At 48.4% G+C, this 18,227-nt stretch overlaps 1 protein-coding gene across 7 annotated transcripts in view; it reads right to left on the bottom strand.

The window, feature by feature from the left end:
* Positions 1 to 18,227, bottom strand: part of IGSF9B (immunoglobulin superfamily member 9B) — a 97,490-nt gene that overhangs the window by 1,763 nt on the left and 77,500 nt on the right. For 2 of the 7 annotated variants that reach the window (XM_077305810.1, XM_077305811.1), the window contains exons 16-19: positions 17,500 to 17,661; positions 16,572 to 16,617; positions 13,563 to 15,194; positions 444 to 565 (exon numbers count right to left, since the gene is read on the bottom strand). In XM_077305810.1, coding sequence (XP_077161925.1) covers positions 444 to 565; positions 13,563 to 15,194; positions 16,572 to 16,617; positions 17,500 to 17,661 — 1,962 coding nt within the window. Of the gene's footprint in view, positions 1 to 443; positions 566 to 11,191; positions 11,238 to 12,716; positions 13,064 to 13,562; positions 15,195 to 16,571; positions 16,618 to 17,499; positions 17,662 to 18,227 lie in introns of those variants that run through there. The other 5 variants (XR_013225858.1, XR_013225859.1, XR_013225857.1 and 2 more) reach the window with 5 other exon arrangements.

The raw sequence follows: 18,227 nt of genomic DNA, 5'->3' as shown, positions 1-18,227 counted from the left end.
CATAAGAAAAAAAAAAAACAGAAGGAGGAGTTAGGGGAGACCGAGGAGAGATTGAGGAACTGGGGGAGACAGGAAGAGGAAATGAGAGAAAAGTTCGGGCGGGTACTTAAGGCAGATCGATACGGCAGCCTGATAGTAGGATTGCTAGAAATAACAGCTTGGGGCAGTACAAACTGGAATTAGGGGCTATAAACTATCTTTATGGAGACAAATAACCTAAGGACAAAAGAAAAAGGGAAAAAAACCCCTAGCAAGTGGATCTTCCACCTCCGAAGATCTGACCTCCCGCACAGATCAAAATCCGGAGAGAGTGGCAGCCTCTGAGACAAAAGGCAGAATCAATTCCCATTCTAAGTCATCGACTTCAATGGTCATTGTGCCAGGCCCAAAGGAGGTACAGGCAGGGGTAGATGAGTTGGGAGTCTCATGTCCCTGGCACTCACTGATCTGTTTTTTGGATTTCGAGGAGCCCTTGGATGGCTTTTTGGGCTTCTTTATCCGCTGGTATTTCAGAGCTTCGAGCCTCTCAGGTGCGGCAGCGTTCCGGGTTGGAGATGGACGTTTTCTAGAAGACAAAACAGACAAGCGCCATCAGTGGCCCTCTGCCGTATTCTGTCTCAAGGAAGTCCCTCTGCCGGGAACAGGGCATAAAACCTCAGCCAGATCTGTCACGGAAAAGGAAAAGAGGAGCAGGTGGAGCTTGGGGGGAAGACGGCCCATCCCGCCGCACTGACGTCGGAGGGGAAAACATTTTCTCGCCTCGTGGTAGATTTTTCATGCGGTTTCCCCCACCCATGATGTCCCCGCCAGTACTGTCACTTCTTTCTCTAGGGTGTTCTTTTTTTCATTTGACCCCCTGGCAAATACTGCTCAAGTCGAACCAGGCAAAGGTTATAGAAAGACATTAGGCTCCGGCCCTGGCTATTCCTGCGAACAAAATTAAGGCTCTTGTGAAGGGATGGGTCTCTAGAGGAATCTGATGAGCCACACTGCAAAAAAAGATTTTTTTAAAAAAATTGGCACAAGGCTCTTGGTTTAACATTATCTGCAATTCCAAAACAAAAATCGTTACAGTTGAAATGCCTGGGTGTGTCCGATAAGGCACTTCTGGAAATTAAACAGGAACAAAGAGAACCAAAAGAGAGAGAGAGAGAGAGAGGCACATTTAGGTCTTCTCAGTGGGAGGGCAAAATTACCAAATCTGGTAACAAAGGATGCATCTCAACCACATAACCAAGAGAGAGGGAGAGAAAGAGGGAAGCAAGGAGGTTATATACTGAACATGGAGGGTAATCACAAACTGACAGATGTAATGTGAGAAGGACCTTTAAACCTGACCCATTTCCAACATACACTCATATCTTCCATGTGTTTTGAAGGGTTGACGCGGAACTTAGGTACGTTGGTTCGTAACAAACACACATCGGTTGAAGAGAAGTGAAACTCACAAGCCATCTTGCACGAGAGGAGGGTGAGGAAGTGGCCGACATTCTCCACTACAAATGAATTTCCCTGTCCAGCGCCAAGATTTGATGGGTTCACCCTATTACCCCTCTTAAATGGACACGCCCAGCCTAGGATCCAGCTACTGGGAACCCCACAGCCCAAGGGGTAGTCAAACTGCGGCCCTCCAGATGTCCATGAACTACAATTCCCAGGAGCCCCTGCCAGCGAATGCTGGCAGGGACTCCTGGGAATTGTAGCCCATGGACATCTGGAGGGCCGCAGTTTGACTACCCCTGGCCCAAACTATCCTTACTCCAGAAACAACTGCCATCAATGTTTGTGAAACTTAATCTGGGCTTTCTAAATTCATCAGACTTCTCTCTCTCAAAACCAGGTTTTCTTTGATAGACGGGGAGGAGAGGAATGACCCAAAGGAGATGTCTTTTTAAAATGTAAAAATAATGAATTGGGAGGGGTGGGTCCCAGTGAAGGAACTAATATAGAAAAATATAGATGCACTGGGAAACCAATATGGCAATCAAATATCCAAATTGGACTCATTACTTGTTAATATGTTTATAAGTAATTATTCATGTTGAACAACCACTAATTTTACCTTTGTATTTTCCAAGAACCATTGTCCCTTGAAAAAGCCGTAAGGCGAAACGCGCCGGGACTTGTGTGAAATAATAAGAATAAGGAATTACTGAAGAGAGAAGACTATTTATAAGTCCAATTTGGATATTTGATTGCCATATTGGTTTCCCAGTGCATCTGTATTTCTCTATTTTTAAAATGTAAACATTACATACCAGCTATGGTCAGACTTTATCAAGTTCCCAAAAGCCATTACCTAGTTGCTGCTCCATTCCAGGCTCTCGGATTTAGTTCTAGCTAGCAAGTATTGTGATTTAAGAGCTAGTTTGGTGTAGTGGTTAGAAGTGCGGACTTCTAATCTGGCATGCCGGGTTCGATTCTGTGCTCCCCGACATGCAACCAGCTGGGTGACCTTGGGCTTGCCACGGCACTGATAAAACTGTTCTGACCGAGCAGGAATCTCAGGGCTCTCTCAGCCTCACCCACCTCACATGGTGTCTGTTGTGGGGAGAGGAAAGGGAAGGTGACTGTAAGCCGCTTTGAGCCTCCTTCGGGTAGGGAAAAGCGGCATATAAGAACCAACTCTTCTTCTTCTAATACGTTTCAGAGTCTGCAATAGAACAGCTAGATTCAAGGCCAGTAGAACCTTTGTATTTGACAAAGGGAGGTTTGGCTCTCAAAACTTCATGCCCCCCCCCCAAAAAATTTTGTTGTCCTCTAAGATGCTAGCTGGTATAATAAGTGAAAAGTTTGGGAGATAGGATCAATATGTCCACATAACAAGGCACTGGTTCGTAACACTGTAGCTACCAAAATCCCAACTGAGTCCAGTGATCGAAAGATAATCTTTCGTCTCCTATACCATGCTTTTCTCCATTTCATTTTCTAGGTTATTAACCGATTTGTAAAAATCAGACTTAATACCTCTGATATGGGGACGAGGAAGGGGTTGCCTTAACTGACAAGCTAACAGAAGCAAGTCTGATATTTCTTGATTCTCAAGCGTTATAGTGTTGCTCTCATGCGTTGTTCCCATGGATCTCCCGTTCTTCAGCTACGATGTGGACAAAGGTCTTGTCCTCTTCTTGCCATTTTGAAAAGGCACTGTTTCGAGCTTTTCAAAAGACTCGGGAAACAACAATGAAATTGGGGGGGGGGGGAAGGAACCTAGTTCTACCAAAAAGCCAGGGGTTTGAACAGGTGAGAATGAAACAAATAAATAAATAAATGTAGAATAACTGTCCAGTCTCTCCCTTCAGTCACTAAAGTGCTTAGGACAAGATTCCTGAGAGGAAGCCATAAATAAATAAATGATCCAAAAATAAAAGGAATCTTGTACTACCTGGAAGAGTACAGGGCGATTTTGGCAGAAGCTTCTAGTTCAACTGAGCGCGCTCCTTCAGGCAAAAAGTAAGCAGCTATACCAGGACTTTGGCACAGAGCAAAAGCAAACAATGAAATAAAAAGGCAATGAAATGAAAGAGGTTCTTTCTGTGACATCACCAATGAAAAACAAAGGCACACAAACCAGCTCACGCCCATCGCTGCCTGATTAATCCATGATACATTCAAGTGGGTGGCCGTGTTGGTCTGGAGTCGCACAACAAAATCAGAGTCCAGTAGCACCTTTAACAAAGATTTGTTCCAGGCATTAGCTTTGAAAGCTCACACCTGGAATAAATCTTTGTTGGTCTTAAAGGTGCTACTGGACTCCGACAGTCCATTAGCATCTGGAGGACCACAGGTTGACTACCACTGGTATAATATACCTTGTACAATGTTAGAGTCAAGTGGGTTGCCATGTTGGTCTGAAGTAGCACAAGAAAATTGGAGTCCAATAGCACCTTTAAGACCAACGAAGATTCAAGGTGTGTTCTTGTTGGTCTTAAAGGTGCTATTGGACTCCAATTTTCTTGGACTTTGTTATACAACCCTTCATCTTAAGAGATGTCAAAAGTGAAAGAAAGCGACTGACTGTCTTCGGAAGCGTTTAATTCTCAACATACTTGGAAGTAATCCCTTTAAATCTCAATGGGCATAACTGTTACTACAGATGGGAATTGAAACCTCTTGAAATATTTCTGTAAGTATTTTCAGCTTACTGAAAAAAGCATTCGACGTGCAAGACAGTCAATACGAGAAGTGGAAGTTCATTTTTGGCGCAGAAGGAATCGCAAATGGTTATTTGCTTTGCTGGCATGGCTCCTACCTAAACTAAAGCAGAACGGGGTTGCCGTTTTACAGAGTCCCTGCCTGTTGTTCATAGGGACACACACACATCTCTGCCATTATAATCAGTTTTTTTTCTTTCCTTACTGAATTACAAGCTTCCTACCAACTATCTCCGAATAGTAGGCTGTTCTGGATGTTTGAAATATCCCACAACACGTATTGCTTTGCTCTGGATATCCCCAATACTCAATAGGTATGGTCAGTGTCAACTGATGAATGCAAAGCCCACAATACATCAGACTCATGGTCGTTTCTCCCAGCATTCTTGATCTGACAGGGATCATTGGTATATATTTTGAAGACAAATCCACATGGTATTAAAGGAAGCTTTTCAAGAAGATGTGAGGACATACGATGCATGAACTTTAAACTCGCACTGAGGTTATCTTCTATGAATTCTACTATTAACCCCATTTAGATTATCTTCTATCCATTTGTTTTTGGCAGCTGGGAGAACCTTTTGGTTGAACCCATTGCCGACCTCCACAAACGTTGCAGGAATCACACGTCGAGGTCCAAAATGACTCCTGAGCTCAGATTCTGCTTGGCATTCCAACAGTCAGTTGTTCCTGAGCCGTCCAGTTGCAAGTGCCCCATCTAGGTGACAACAGGGCTAAAGTAAGAGTAGACTAATATGGTGACTAACAAGGCTCTTCTAGAGCACCAAGAGAAGAAACACCTAGAAGAGACAGGTAGTTTCTTTCCGGAATGGCAGAACAATGTCTTTGAATATCGACAGCCAAGGAGTTCAGCATGGGAGTTGAGGAGCTCTGCAAGCTTGCTAGGGCAGATGACCATGAGTGATAACTTCTTTGGGTCTTCTTTGGGGGCTTCAGGTTGGGACAACAGAGGAAGAAAGGCAAGGGCAGACAGCAGAGTCCTGGCCCAACAATGAGATAATTCATCAAAAGAAGTCTCTGGAAAGAAGGACGCCATGGACCTGGTCCTCCCAATACACCTGGATTCCAGATCTGTAGGCTTTTTCAAATAGAGGGAACCTCTTCCAATGAATAGAGCTGACAGGTTCTAGACTGGCATAGTGTTGTCATATGGCGATTTTGCAAGAGGAGACAATGAAAATTGCTGGAAACAACAAGCCCAGGCCCTTCCCACTCCCCGAGCATACAGCTACCATGGCAGTGGCACCACCACCACCACCAGCAGTGCAATGACATCAGAGGGAAGCTGATAAAGAGCAGGGCACACACCAGAGAAAGGCATCCTTTCTAGAGGTTTGTGGGGACAGCACAACTTTTCTACACAACAGATTTTGACCATGCGGACTGGAAAGGGATGGAGAAGCGGGTGGGGAAGGGGAAGGGGGAAACGTGTCGGGTCAGGAAGAGAGGGGGAAGAATGTGGGAGGAGCAGGAAGGAAAAAGAGGAGGAGAAAGAATAAGGATGGAACCAGGAGTGAGAAAACTAAGACAAAGCCAAAATAATAATAATATTTTATATATATATATACATAAAAAAAGAAATTAAAGAGAGAAAAAGCACTCAGACGAGAGGACTTACAAACTTCTCCAAGCCAGAGCGAGAGTGAAATGCATGCAGAAGACCAGCACATGGACAGCCTTTAAAGGGGAAAACTTGTTTTCTTCCAAAAAGACAGACGAGTCCTCATACTCCAAAGGAAGACACCAAAGTGACAACTGTGTGCTGGGCACATAGGAGTCCTTCCCGCCCGCCACCTTCTCCCCAACATGTCTCTAAGGCTTCAGACAGAAGGTGCCGTCCCGCTTAAGGGAAGAGCATCTAAGGCAGAGTTCAGTAGCAAAACACAGTCAGCTGTTTGCCAACATGCCTTGTGGCTTTTGGGTTCCCCACTGCAGTTATGCGATCGTTGCTAGGAACTTCCCAGTGAAAACAGACACACGACATCAACAGAACACGTGCGGGGGCTATCATTGGTATGCGGCAGGGGTGGCCTACAGTTACTAACAGCTCTGCCTTGCAAGCCCTGTAGAACTGTCTGAGGTCCCGCAGGGCTCTGATCCAATATGGCAGAGCGTCCCACCAGGACGGAGCCAGGGCCAATCTCACTGGGTGGGCTTGGACCAAACACCCTCTTCACACACAACATACCTCATAGGATTGTTGTGAGAGTGAACTGGGGGAGAGGAGAAGAGTGCAAGCCACTTTGGGTCCCCACTGGGTGTACAAATGAAAATAACAACAAAAACAACCACAACAAGGCGAGCCTGCTTGCCTAAGAGCTACTGTTGAAATCTTTCTTCCCTTTCTAGGTGAATGCAATCTTTTTACAATCAGGTAAAGGGTCAGCCTCAGCTAGCAAGGCCCTCAAATACCTCTCAAAGACAACTACATTTGTTTGACTTAAGTTTGTGTTTGTGGGGGGAGGGGAGGGATCCATTCATACTAGCAGTGGTCATAAACTACATCTGTCTCCATGTTTATGACTCCATAAAACAAGAAGGCGGTGGGGGACTCTTACTGGCCTGGCCGTAAAGCTATCATGACTCTTTACTCACTGACAACTTTACAAGTCCAACTCGCAAAGCAATCACTTGCTCTGTGCTTTATGGGATCCCTTGTTTAAAAACCGGGACAAGCTGTTTATTATCTCATGTTGGGCGCGTGAGACCCTTAAGGAGACCCTTCTGGCAAGTCAGAGTTGCATGCCTTAAATCAGGAGTAGTCAACCTGTGGTCCTCCAGATGTTCGTGGACTACAATTCCCATGAGCCCCCTGCCAGCACTTGCTGGCAGGGGCTCATGGGAATTGTAGTCCATGAACATCTGGAGGACCACAGGTTGACTACCCCTGCCTTAAAATAGGGTTTGTACAGTTGAGGGCCCTGCGAATCAAACACCACCCATTTAAGGACCCACCGTGAGGCTTGATAGAAATCCATGTTGGTTGCCAGTCTGGGATCACAGGAACAGAAGGGCATGTGAAGCACTTGTCAGCCACTATGCACGGCCAGTGGATGGAGACTAGCTTGATGGAGTCACAGATCTGGTAGTTGCGAGCTTCCTGCATTCTGCAGAGGGTTGGACTAGATGACCCTAGAGGTCTCTTGCAACTCTGATTCTGTGTAGATCTGTACCCCAGTTTAAAATGTCAATGGTTCAGAAAAGGGCAGCCAAAAGTTAAGGGAGGATCAGAGCACCTTTCGTTTGAGGAAAGGCTAAAGCAGGGGTCATCAACCCCCGGGCTGCGGCCCGGTGGTGGGCCGCGAAGACCACGGTACCGGGCTGCCGGCAGCCATGCCTGCCTCCCCCCGTCGGCAGCAAGAAGGAAGGGAAGAGGCAGACACAGCCGCCGGCATGGTGGTGATGCAAACGCGCATGCGCACTGTTGCCGCGCATGTGCGTTAGTGCCCCCTAGTGGCGAAAACGCGCGCACACAGTTGTCGCGCATGCGTGTTAGCGCCACCTGGTGGCAAAAACATGCATGCGCAGCAACTGCGCGTGCGCGTTTTCGCGGCACCCGGGCTGTCCTCTCTTCCCTCACTCCGGAGGCGGTCCCTGACCTGAGAAAGGTTGGGGACTGCTAGGCTAAAGAATATGGGACTTTTTCATTTAGGGGGGAAAATGACAATTGGGATACAGAAAAGCCTACTATAATACTCAAAGTCAAAGACTCTTACGTAAGTTGCTGGACGATTCAGGCCATGACCAAAGAAGGTACCCCATGAAATTCACTGACACAACATTTAGGCTGCTAATTTAGATGTCTTCCTTAAAAATCCCAAACTAGGAGAATTCTTGTAAAGCAGGTTGACATTGCGAATGGGCTATGAGCCATGTAAATTAAATGGAATCCCCAAGCTCAGAGGCAACAAACCTCTTAAAAACTGTGGAGATAGCAAGATGGGGGGGGGGGCTTCGGCCTCTGTGCCCTTCTTGTAGGCCTTCCGGGGGCATCTGGTTGGCCACTGTGTGAAACAGGAGGTTGGACTGGATAGACCTTTGGCCTGATGCAGCACAGATCTCTTTATCTTCTTGAGCTTCAAAATCAAAAGCATTTAAGCAGTCCCTTCCCCTCCAAAGACGTCATCTTAGCAGTTTTGGAGCTGGGAGGTGTGATGCTCCTTAAAACACAGAGTTTCTCTACAGTGGGATAGCTTGGACCCCCAGTCCCCAACAGCCTGATTACAAGAATTAATAAAATAATGCTAGAACCATGGCTGAGAACACTGTCAAGGGGGCCTACAATGTTCCTGATCTTAAGCAATGATTTGCTGTGACTTTAAACCAGGGGTAGTCAAACTGCGGCCCTCCAGATGTAGTCCATGGACATCTGGAGGGCCGCAGTTTGACTACCCCTGCTTTAAACAGTCTGATTTTGGGCTGGTTCACACATGGCACGTACAATCACTTGATGAAGGACGTAAAGGATGCACCTATGCAAATCAGCTCAATAAAGGTTTGACTGTTTTTCCTACTGAGAATCTTTGGTTTTACATTCGGGAAGATGCTGATCTTGTGAACGATTCCTAAAACCTGAAAGACTCCCCCGACTCTCAATGCAAGATTTGCTAAAGCACCAAGAAAGAAAAGGATTTCTCGCAACTCATTCTGCCCAAAGGCCTGGAGAAGTCAAACTACAACGTCTGGAAAGGAAATGCCTCAAAAAAGAAACAGGGCTGGCAAAACACACCACCATGTTATCGTGTATTGCTCAATGCCTCTTCTTGACCGATGGTGTTATCCTTTGTCAGTGTCTCTTGCTGTTCTCACCTCGAAGACAGACCAACCCATGCCTCTTCCTTCCCTGGACATCTTTAAAAGGTAGCACTAGGGATGTGCGTGCGCACACAAAACCCTACCACTTTGGATTTGGACAGAAACGACTTAGCTGAATCGCACAAATACCCATTCACCTTTTCAAATACGGCCAATTCGATTTGGCCGAATCCAAAGACTTTCAAGGTTTTGGTGCGTATGCTTCCCCCCATTCTCAGGCAGCTGAGAAGGGGGTGGGGGGAGAGCACCTGCCGAACTGCTGATTTAAAGGGAGTGGGAGGGGTACCTGTCATTATCCGCTGTTCCACACATGCTCTTCTCCGCCTTCTCAGACATTGTCTGAGAAAGTGGGGGAGGGGAGGGATGCATTTAAATGGACCAAATCATAGCCAAATCACTGAATCACTATTTGACCACCCTGATTCAGACTCTTCGAATGCAGGGAACGGGCGGTTCAGCTCGCATGAGTCAAAGAAGTACCCGAATCAGCATTGATTCGGGTATTTTTCAGCAGTTCGGAGCCGAACCACCTATGCCTAGCTGGAAGCCATACACACCCAGTGGAGCTTCCAGAATTATCATGGACGTTTGAGAAGCCCTACCGGTCATGAACTGCTTTCCATGCTGTCTTGGGGAACAAGGCAGGAAGAAGTGTTAGCTCATTCTGGGGTGAGGAGCTGCCAGGACAGGGCAAGGCAGCCAAAATAATGCTGGAGGGGCAGCAAGGAACAAGCAGTAGCTACCGAGGCTGCCCCCCACCCAAATCCACTGCCTGAGGCCACCATCTCAGTTCAAACAAGCAGTACATGAACCAGCAAAACTGTTCTTCTTTTAGCATATCAAAGATTTCATTCTTGTAATCCCTCACCTGCAGTCTGAAACAGCCCATTCCAGGAAAGGGTCTAACACCCAACATCTCCCCACACGCGAGGTTACTCAAACATGAGCTGAGATGCTGGCAAAAGCTTCTTTAATCCTTCCCTATCTGGCTGCATCTTGGCACAAGGCACAAGATTCAGATGCTGACACGCCACTAAGGGGAGAATTCTGTCAAACCACTCGTTGGAGTTCATGGCATGGCACACGTGTGCGCGCAAGTGAACACGGCTTGCTTCTCAGTTCGCATGTGAAAAAGCAGACAGAGTGCAAAGGAAAGGAAAGAGGAGCTGTCTGGAGATCAAAGAGTCACTGGACAAAAGAGTCACTAATCGTCTATTCTTGCTCTACACATAGGAAGAAAGGAACTCGTTGGACTAGATGGCCTGTGTGGCCCCTTCCAACTCTATGATCCTATGATTCTATGATTCTATGCAAAGGACTCTCCTGCAAAGTTGATACTGATGCTCATAAACCTGCCCTGACTGGCCATACCATACCCCACGCTGACTATTCCTCAGTGTGTAAAGCATTGTCAAGTTGCAGCCAACTTACTGTAGCCTCATAGATCAGGGGTAGTCAACCTGTGGTCCTCCAGATGTCCATGGACTACAATTCCCATGAGCCCCTGCCAGTGTTTGCTCAGGGGAATTGTAGTCCATGGACATCTGGAGGACCACAGGTTGACTACCCCTGTCATAGAGCATTCAAGGCAAGAGATGAACCGTTAGCCCTTGCCTGTCTCTGCATACCAGTTCAGGGCCCATTCTGCACACACTGGATAATGCACTTTCAATGTGCTTTGGCAGCTTGATTTTTCCTGTGCAGAACAGGATAATCTATTTATTTATTTTAAAACTTATTACCCACCACTCCCAGTATCGGCTTGTTATCTACTTCTAAAGTGCATTGAAAGTGCCGTATTCAACATGTGCAGAATGGGCCAAGGTCTTCCTTAGTGGTCTCCCATCCAAGTAACAACCAGAGCCGACCCTGCTTAACTTCCAAGGGTTACCAAGATCGGACCTAAGTTAACCTAAGTCCTTAACCTAAGTTACAACAAGCGCCATACAAGTCTGTACAAGCAAACGTCCCGAGCAAGAGATCTTAGTTACTGCAGATTGGGGAAACCCAAAAGCCACAGAGGCCAAATGCGCAAAAGTTTGTCTTGGATTTTGTAATAACTTATTCCCCTTTAAAGGAAAAAAAAAATATATGTGTGTGTGTTATTGAAAAAGCCCCTGTGATAATTCCCTCCCAAGCCCCTCTCCCCAACCGCACCCCACAGTCCCGGCACCATCCTTTCAGACATGGATCACCCTTACCTATTGAGCTGTGGAGTAGCTTGTCTCGACAACACTGCCCAGATAGCTGAGATTAATCAAAAACAAAGCAGTTATAAACACCCGCAAGGAGCCAAGCTCCACAAGACATCAGCACGTCAAAAGAAGGGGGGGGGAAATTTAAAAGAAAGAAAAAGAAGAGAGAGGGAGGGGGGAAAAAAACTCCCAAAGGAAGAGCGAGGGAAAGGGGCAAGAAACCCAAAGCACAAAAACAAACAAACAAACAAACAATCAATGCTGGAGAAAAAAAAAAGAAATGCCGGGGAGAAACAAAGAGAGGACAGAGAAAGCGAATGGAAGGCATAGTTTGCAGGACGAGCAGCAGGATCACCCTCGTACAAAGGACAGAACGATGCTACATACTTGGCTGTTTGAGTTCCCTTTCTGGGGATATTTGGAAGCCATAGTTCTGAACTGGGTTACCGAGGTTGACCTTATCATTAAGTTGGATGGGACGGTCTAACTGGGGGGAGGGGGGGCAGATTTCATAGTACCATGAAAGAGCAGCAACTCAGAGATTATTTGATTTATTATTATTTGGGGCTTTCTTCCCCCCCCCCCAAGGGGGCACTATTTGGCTGGGAGGGATGAGATAGCAGTCACCAACAAACAATAGTCAGCATTTCATCAAAGTAGGGGTGGAGGTGAGGGATGACAGTTCCTAGCACAGGACCTATTAATGGTCTGTAGCATCAATGAGTCCTGAAATTTCCCTACAGGTGAACTTGGTGAGCGTATCAAGAATCCATTAGACTGGTGATCTCTCTCTCTCTCTCACTTTATGTATGCCGTATTTCACAGATTTTAAACTAGGCATCTTTAGAGGTCGTTGGGGTGCTGTTGGTGTTGGAATATTCTAAACCAGGGGTAGTCAACCTGTGGTCCTCCAGATGTCCATGGAATACAATTCCCATGAGCTCCTGCCAGCGTTTGCTGGACCACAGGTTGACTACCGCTGTTCTAAACCCTTAATGTGCAAATATATGCCCCTTATGTCCTGTCGCCCGACGTCAGCACCCACTTATCATGCTGAATGGACTTCTAAACAGCTTAAGATCTTCCAGGTACCAGATCGTGTCTGAGGCATCCAAGAGGGGCATAACAGGGTGAGATACGGGTCTCGCGCATTGTACCCCAATGTCACATGCTCTCCGACGGTGACCCAAGCCGCGAGAACCTAATCACACACTAGACCAGCCACACACGTTAACGTACCACTCGCCTTTCTCACCTTCTCTAGGTTCCCTTTCCCTCCGATAGAGATTATCTTCACCTGCCTGCCTCAAGCTACTCAAAGCTGGGTTCCACAAGGCCAGGGATAATGGGTGGAGAGGTGAGGGCCGGGGACAAGCACCACTACATGGAAAACAAAAAACTCGTTTCAACAAAGACGAGATGAAGGGAGGAGAGCCTACTGGTGCCGAGAAAGACAGAGGTGGGGAGGGATGAGGGAGAGAAGGAAGAGACAGCAAGAAAGAGACGCTTTGTCTGGTGCAAACCCTGGTACCTGGAAAACAAGCTGCCGGAGATAAGAGCAGCTGCAATCTCTTGCCTGGACAGGATCCGAGCATGCTGACAGCCTCCTGATTTGACTTCTGTGTGTTTGGGGTGGACTTTTTTTTTTGTTCCTCTCCTGACAAGCTGTTCGTGTGGCTAATGTCTCGTTCTCTCTCCTGGCCCAAGTCTCGGGGGCTGCAGCACCCCTTTTGGAGATGGTTGTGGCAAAAGGCAGCGTGGGTGGTGGCCATGTTTCAGTCATGGTGGATGTCAAAACCCGCTCGGGGGGAAAGGAGGTGAAGAAGGCAAAGGGCAGACCAAAGGCCTTACCGTCCCAGGAGAGCAAGCAGCCAGGAACTAGAAGAGGAAAATACTGGTAATTTCTCGGGTCACTTGCCCAACAGGGGGAGAGGGGGGGAAAAAACGAGACCCGAACTTTACCCGGTCAGACCCTCTTCATTCATCCCAGCACACAACTCCCAAACCAGAACAAGCCTGAATTCTTTAGGTCTTGTGAGGGTAGAAGTGGACTCTTGAGCTTAAGGATGACACGCAATCACAAACAAGCCCAAAAAATATATGGCACTCCTTTAACCTAGCCTACCAGGTGAGCAGTAAAGATACGGGGGAGGGGCCCAATGGGACCTGCCCCCAAAGCGCACATTAAATGGGGAAGAAGCTTCTCAGTGACAGCTGAAGCTCATCTCCAAAAAGGATGCTGCAGCGTGCCTAAGAAAACTCTATGCAACAGTGGATGATGGCGGGGGAAGAGCTCATGGGGAGGGCAGGGGGCAGGGGAAGGGGGAAGGGGAAGGAGGGCCAGGTTAAAAGGAGCGCGAGATTTCCACACACTTACCCTGAACTGGTCGTCGGCGTTGGCTCGGGCCTAAGAACCTCTTCCCCGGCCCTCCTTGGTGAGGGAATCGGTCCAAAGACATCCATTGGCTCCACTGGCAGGGAAGGGCATTGAGTGGGAGGGTAGCCAGTGGCCAGTGAGGTGAAAGCCATGGCAGGGCGGAAGCTGGGACTCCCTCCTCGGCTGCTCAGGGCAGGCGATCCTGTGGACGGCGTGGACTTGCGGGAGAAGCTGACCGCCGCCGGGGGCTGCAGGGTGATTTCAGACATTTCCGCCTGCTGGATGAGGCCTGGCCGCGGTCTGGCACGTGCTGTCAGCTCCGGGGAGCTGTTGCGGGAGCTGAGGGGGCTTTGGGTCAGGGGGGAAAGCCTCGAAGGTTGTAGCACCACCTGATGTAAACTGGGCTCGGCCCTCCTGGCTTGCCGAGGGCTGGGCCGAGGTCTAGGTTGGGGGTCATACCACCTGGTATCCAGGCCGAATGTGCTTGTGCCACTGTGGCTGACTGGCTCGGACGGCCCGTGGTAAGGCAACACAGGTATGCCCATGCCTTGACTGGTATGTCTTAGCTGCCCTTGGCTCGCCATTGGTTGCATAGGTTTGTCCTGCCATTTGGTGGCGATGGGCACAGAGGGTTGGCTCCTGCTCGGTGACTTGCCAGTCCAACTCTTTGGCGCCTCCAGGGCCAGAATGCCGGGGTAGGATGCAGGGACCTGGAGGGAGGAAGGTGGTGCCCCCCTAGGAAGACTGGCCTTCGGCTGCACGCTCTCCACCACTTCGCACTGGTGGAGCTGATGGGGGAACATGATGGGCGAAGACTCCAGACCACTGAAAGGGAACTCAGACCTGCCCCACGGTTCGGGAGACCGTCCCCCCGTCGGAGTCTGAGTCAGGGGCAGCGTGCTATTGGAAGCATTCTCTCCGTTCTCCTCGGGGATCGTAGGATGTCCAAAGGGCCCCTCGGGGTGCAGAGGTGGAGAGGACATGACAGAGCTGAGAGGGCTGACCTCTGGCATGTAGAAAGGGGGAGGATCCATTTCCCCTGGGCTGCTGCTGCTGAGGTAACCGTAATACGGGCCGTGGTGGAAAGGCCTGGGAGCGGGAGGCCTAGCCTGACCAGTGGCTTGGAGGCGGCTCTCCAGGGCACCGGTCCCCTCCATGCCCCGATGGAATCTGGGGCTGTATGCTGGTGGCTGGAGATAAGACTCCTGGCTGGAGGAGAGAGGCGTCAACTGGGACTTGAGGGCCGTCACTGAAGAGGGCATCACGGAGTCGTCGTTTTCTTCATCCGACTGGCGGAACTCTGGGTACATGTCTGTCTCCTCCACAAAGGGGAAGCCCTCTATCCGGCAGGTCTTCAGCGAAGGCTCCATTTCCGAAGGGTCCATGACAAAACGGCCGTCGGGCCCACGGCTGATGAGCTCGATAGGGGTGGTCGCCTCGGCTTCGGCCTCGGCCTTGGAAACGCTGTATTTCTTACTGCTGATGGCCCGCTTGGTCTTCTTGTAAAGAGACAGCTCCTTCTCCTTGCTGGGGCTCAGCATCCGCTTGGCCGGTGGGCCTTGGTCATCAGAAGACTCTGAGGGAGGCCGGAGTGTGCGGATGCTCTCAGGGCTCACCTTGCCAGAGGACAACCTGGACCACAGAAATTACAAGAATGATGGGGAGGTCACGGAGTGAGAGTCAAGGTCTAAGATCCGAGATCGGGAACAGAAACAAAAACTGGACCTCTTTAAAGGTGTGTCAAAAGAATGCATGAACCTTCAAAGAGAAATGACAAAATCCTACAGGATGGATTTCACAACCAGTTCTTGCCCAGCAGTCCTGACCGATGTATATCATGTGGTCTGCAGCCAGGAGATCTAAGGTTTATTTATTTATTTATTTATTTCTCTAAAAGCCAGGCAAGGGGCAGTCAGAGGTGGTTTTAACATTGCCTGCCTCTGTGTCACGACTCCTGGTGTTCCTTGAAGGAATGACCACCTAAATCCTTGGGGGTCTCCCATTCAAATACCAGACAGGGCTGACCCCGCTTAGCTTCTCATCAGTGGGCTATCCAGACCAAGTGGCCCCACAGTGGGTCAGGCCACTGGTGCATCCAACTCCCACCCATCCTACTGTAATGAATGAAATGTCGGGCACTGCTCCGGTATAGCTGAAAGCTTCTGGGATCATGCTTGGCGAAATCATAGAATCATAGAGTTGGAAGGGACCTCCTGGGTCATCTAGTCCAACCCCTTGCACTATGCAGGACACTCACAACCCTATCTCTCTTACACGCTATTTGAAATCAAAACACTGAAAGATTTAAAAAAAAACCTATCACTTTAAGGATGGGTAAATATGTTTTGGCATGCATCTATGACACCAGATTTTGTGCAAATAAAATGAGGAAAAAAAGACCATGGACTTTTCCTACCCAAGCTGACAAGCTTGTAGTCATGTCTCTAAAGGTGGAAATAAGGCTAAATGACTGAGATGGTTTTGTACATCATGACCGCTGTTTAGGTTCAAAGAGTCTTGGGCAATCCTTGTTATTAATTATTAAGCATTAAGAAATTAAAAGGCCAAGGAAGGGTTCCAATAAGCTCAAATGGGGCTCAGAGAATTTCTTGCTCAATATTTAACTTGGCTCTGAAACTCTACGCCAGTCTTTCTCAGCTTTGACAGCCCAGGAAGAGTCTCCCAAATGGGTGGGAGTTGATTAATTTTTTCTACACTTCTTAAATTTGTTAAACACTTATTGGGTGATATGCCCATTTATGGTCATGTCGGCCCACCCACTGTGGGGGGCCCTGGGTGGGCATGTCTGCAGCTCTGCTTCCCAGTCATATTCTGCACGATTGCGCCATTTCTAGGGTTTCTTGAAGTCTGAAGAATGTTTCGGGGGTTTCTCAATGGTAAAAAAGTTGAGAAAGATTGCTCTACACAACCAACAGCCAGTTCTGTTTCATGGAGGCCTTGGATGAATGCTGCCCAGTTGGGTGGTACCTATAACACTGAAATACTTACGGCGATTCCAGACTCTTCCTGCAGTGAGTTATTGAGAGAGGAGGGTCTGAAAAAGAATTGAAGAAAAGTGGTGTTGTAAGAGACTGGGACAGTAGGGCTTGTTTTAGCCCTCGTTTAGTTGGGACTTAGATGCTTTCTTTAGGAAGTCCTTCTACAGCACACACCCACAACCCAAGGTGAGCAAGGGGCCCCATGATCCTTCAAAAAGAAGTGGTTTCCAGGGGAGAGGCAGACTCACCGAGTTCCTTCTGCGATTCATTTCCCTCTTACTGACACTGAGAATGGGCTACCAGAACCTGCTAGAAGCACTAAACACCCATTTTTCCTAGCACTGTGGTCCTGATCCAAATTCACCACCTGCAGCTGCATTTTAAGGTCTAAAATCCCACACAGCCAGAGACAGAATCATGGATCTCAAACGCAACACGCAGCTTGGAGCCCAAAGGTGAGGACAGACGTTCTAAGGCTGAAATAATATGCACGCTTAACTGGGAACAAGCCCAACTGAATACAGAAGACGAGTTGTTTTTCATGCCCTGCTTTTCTCTACCTTAAAGAGTCTCGAAGCAGCTGGCCATCTCCTTCCTTTCCTCTCCCCACAACAGGAACCTTGTGAGGCAGGTGGGGCTGAGAGAGTTTTTAGAGAATTATGACTGGCCCGAGGTCACCCAGCAGGATTCAAGGGGAGAAGGGGGGCGGGGTCAAACCCAGTTCTCCAGATTAGAGCCCATGCTGTTTAGGTTCAAATCCCACTCTGGTGGGATTTACGTGGCTAAGCAGGAGTGCCTAGGAGTCCGTGCAGTGAAAGGCTGCAGTAGACATTCCATGCCTTGGAACGCAGCCTATGTGCACATAACCCGCCTCCCCACAAGTTGGACAAATCAATGGTAACACTGACGCTTAGCAGGTAGCAGCTGGACATGCTTACCTTTCTTGCGCTTGAGTTTGCGTTTGCGTTGCTTGTTGACAAAGCAGGCAGCGAGCGTGCTGAACAGGATGGCAGCTGCCAGGAAGCAAATGGTGGCCACAATCCCCGCCAGCACAGGCCGGGCCAAACCTTCGTCCGTCAAGTCTGGCTGGGGAAATATGTCTGGGACAGACAAGAAGACAGAGCCTTTCAGGATGGCTTTCTAAGCACCAGGGTTTCGATGGAGACTGCAACATGGAGGCTAGATGACCCTGGAGGTCCCTGCCAACTCTCTGATTCTCTGCTTCTACGAAAAGCAGGCAGAGAAATGTCTTTCCCACCATGATTGCACCCCTCTTCATCCCAGGAAGCAGCTGAAGGTAACATGGAGTTCTTCAAGAGTTTCATAAGACCTAGTAACTTCAGGGATTTCCACAACTTCCAGCATGTGGGGAAACTACAGAACCACTGGACAACATCAGTCTGGCCCCCTCCTACAAGAGTCCTCCCCCTGGAATACGAGCAGTTTTTCAAGTAAGCTCATATGCCAGTGTAAAACGGAATCAACGTGCTTTTATGATTTTAACTGTTTGAGCGGTTTCGGATAGGATGTTTTTACCCTGTTGTAAACTGCCCCGAGCCAGCACACTGGGAGGGGCAACTGAGTAAATCCAAACACAATTAAATTAAATTAAATTAAATTAAAAAAGAGTTGCTACAACTGCAATTGTAAGGACTGTTTCCACTTT

Source organism: Paroedura picta, chromosome 12 (assembly GCF_049243985.1).
Source record: "Paroedura picta isolate Pp20150507F chromosome 12, Ppicta_v3.0, whole genome shotgun sequence".
Taxonomy (NCBI): Eukaryota; Metazoa; Chordata; class Lepidosauria; order Squamata; family Gekkonidae; genus Paroedura; species Paroedura picta.
Note: the sequence above shows the minus strand (reverse complement) of the source record. Positions and strands in the feature narration are given on the sequence as shown.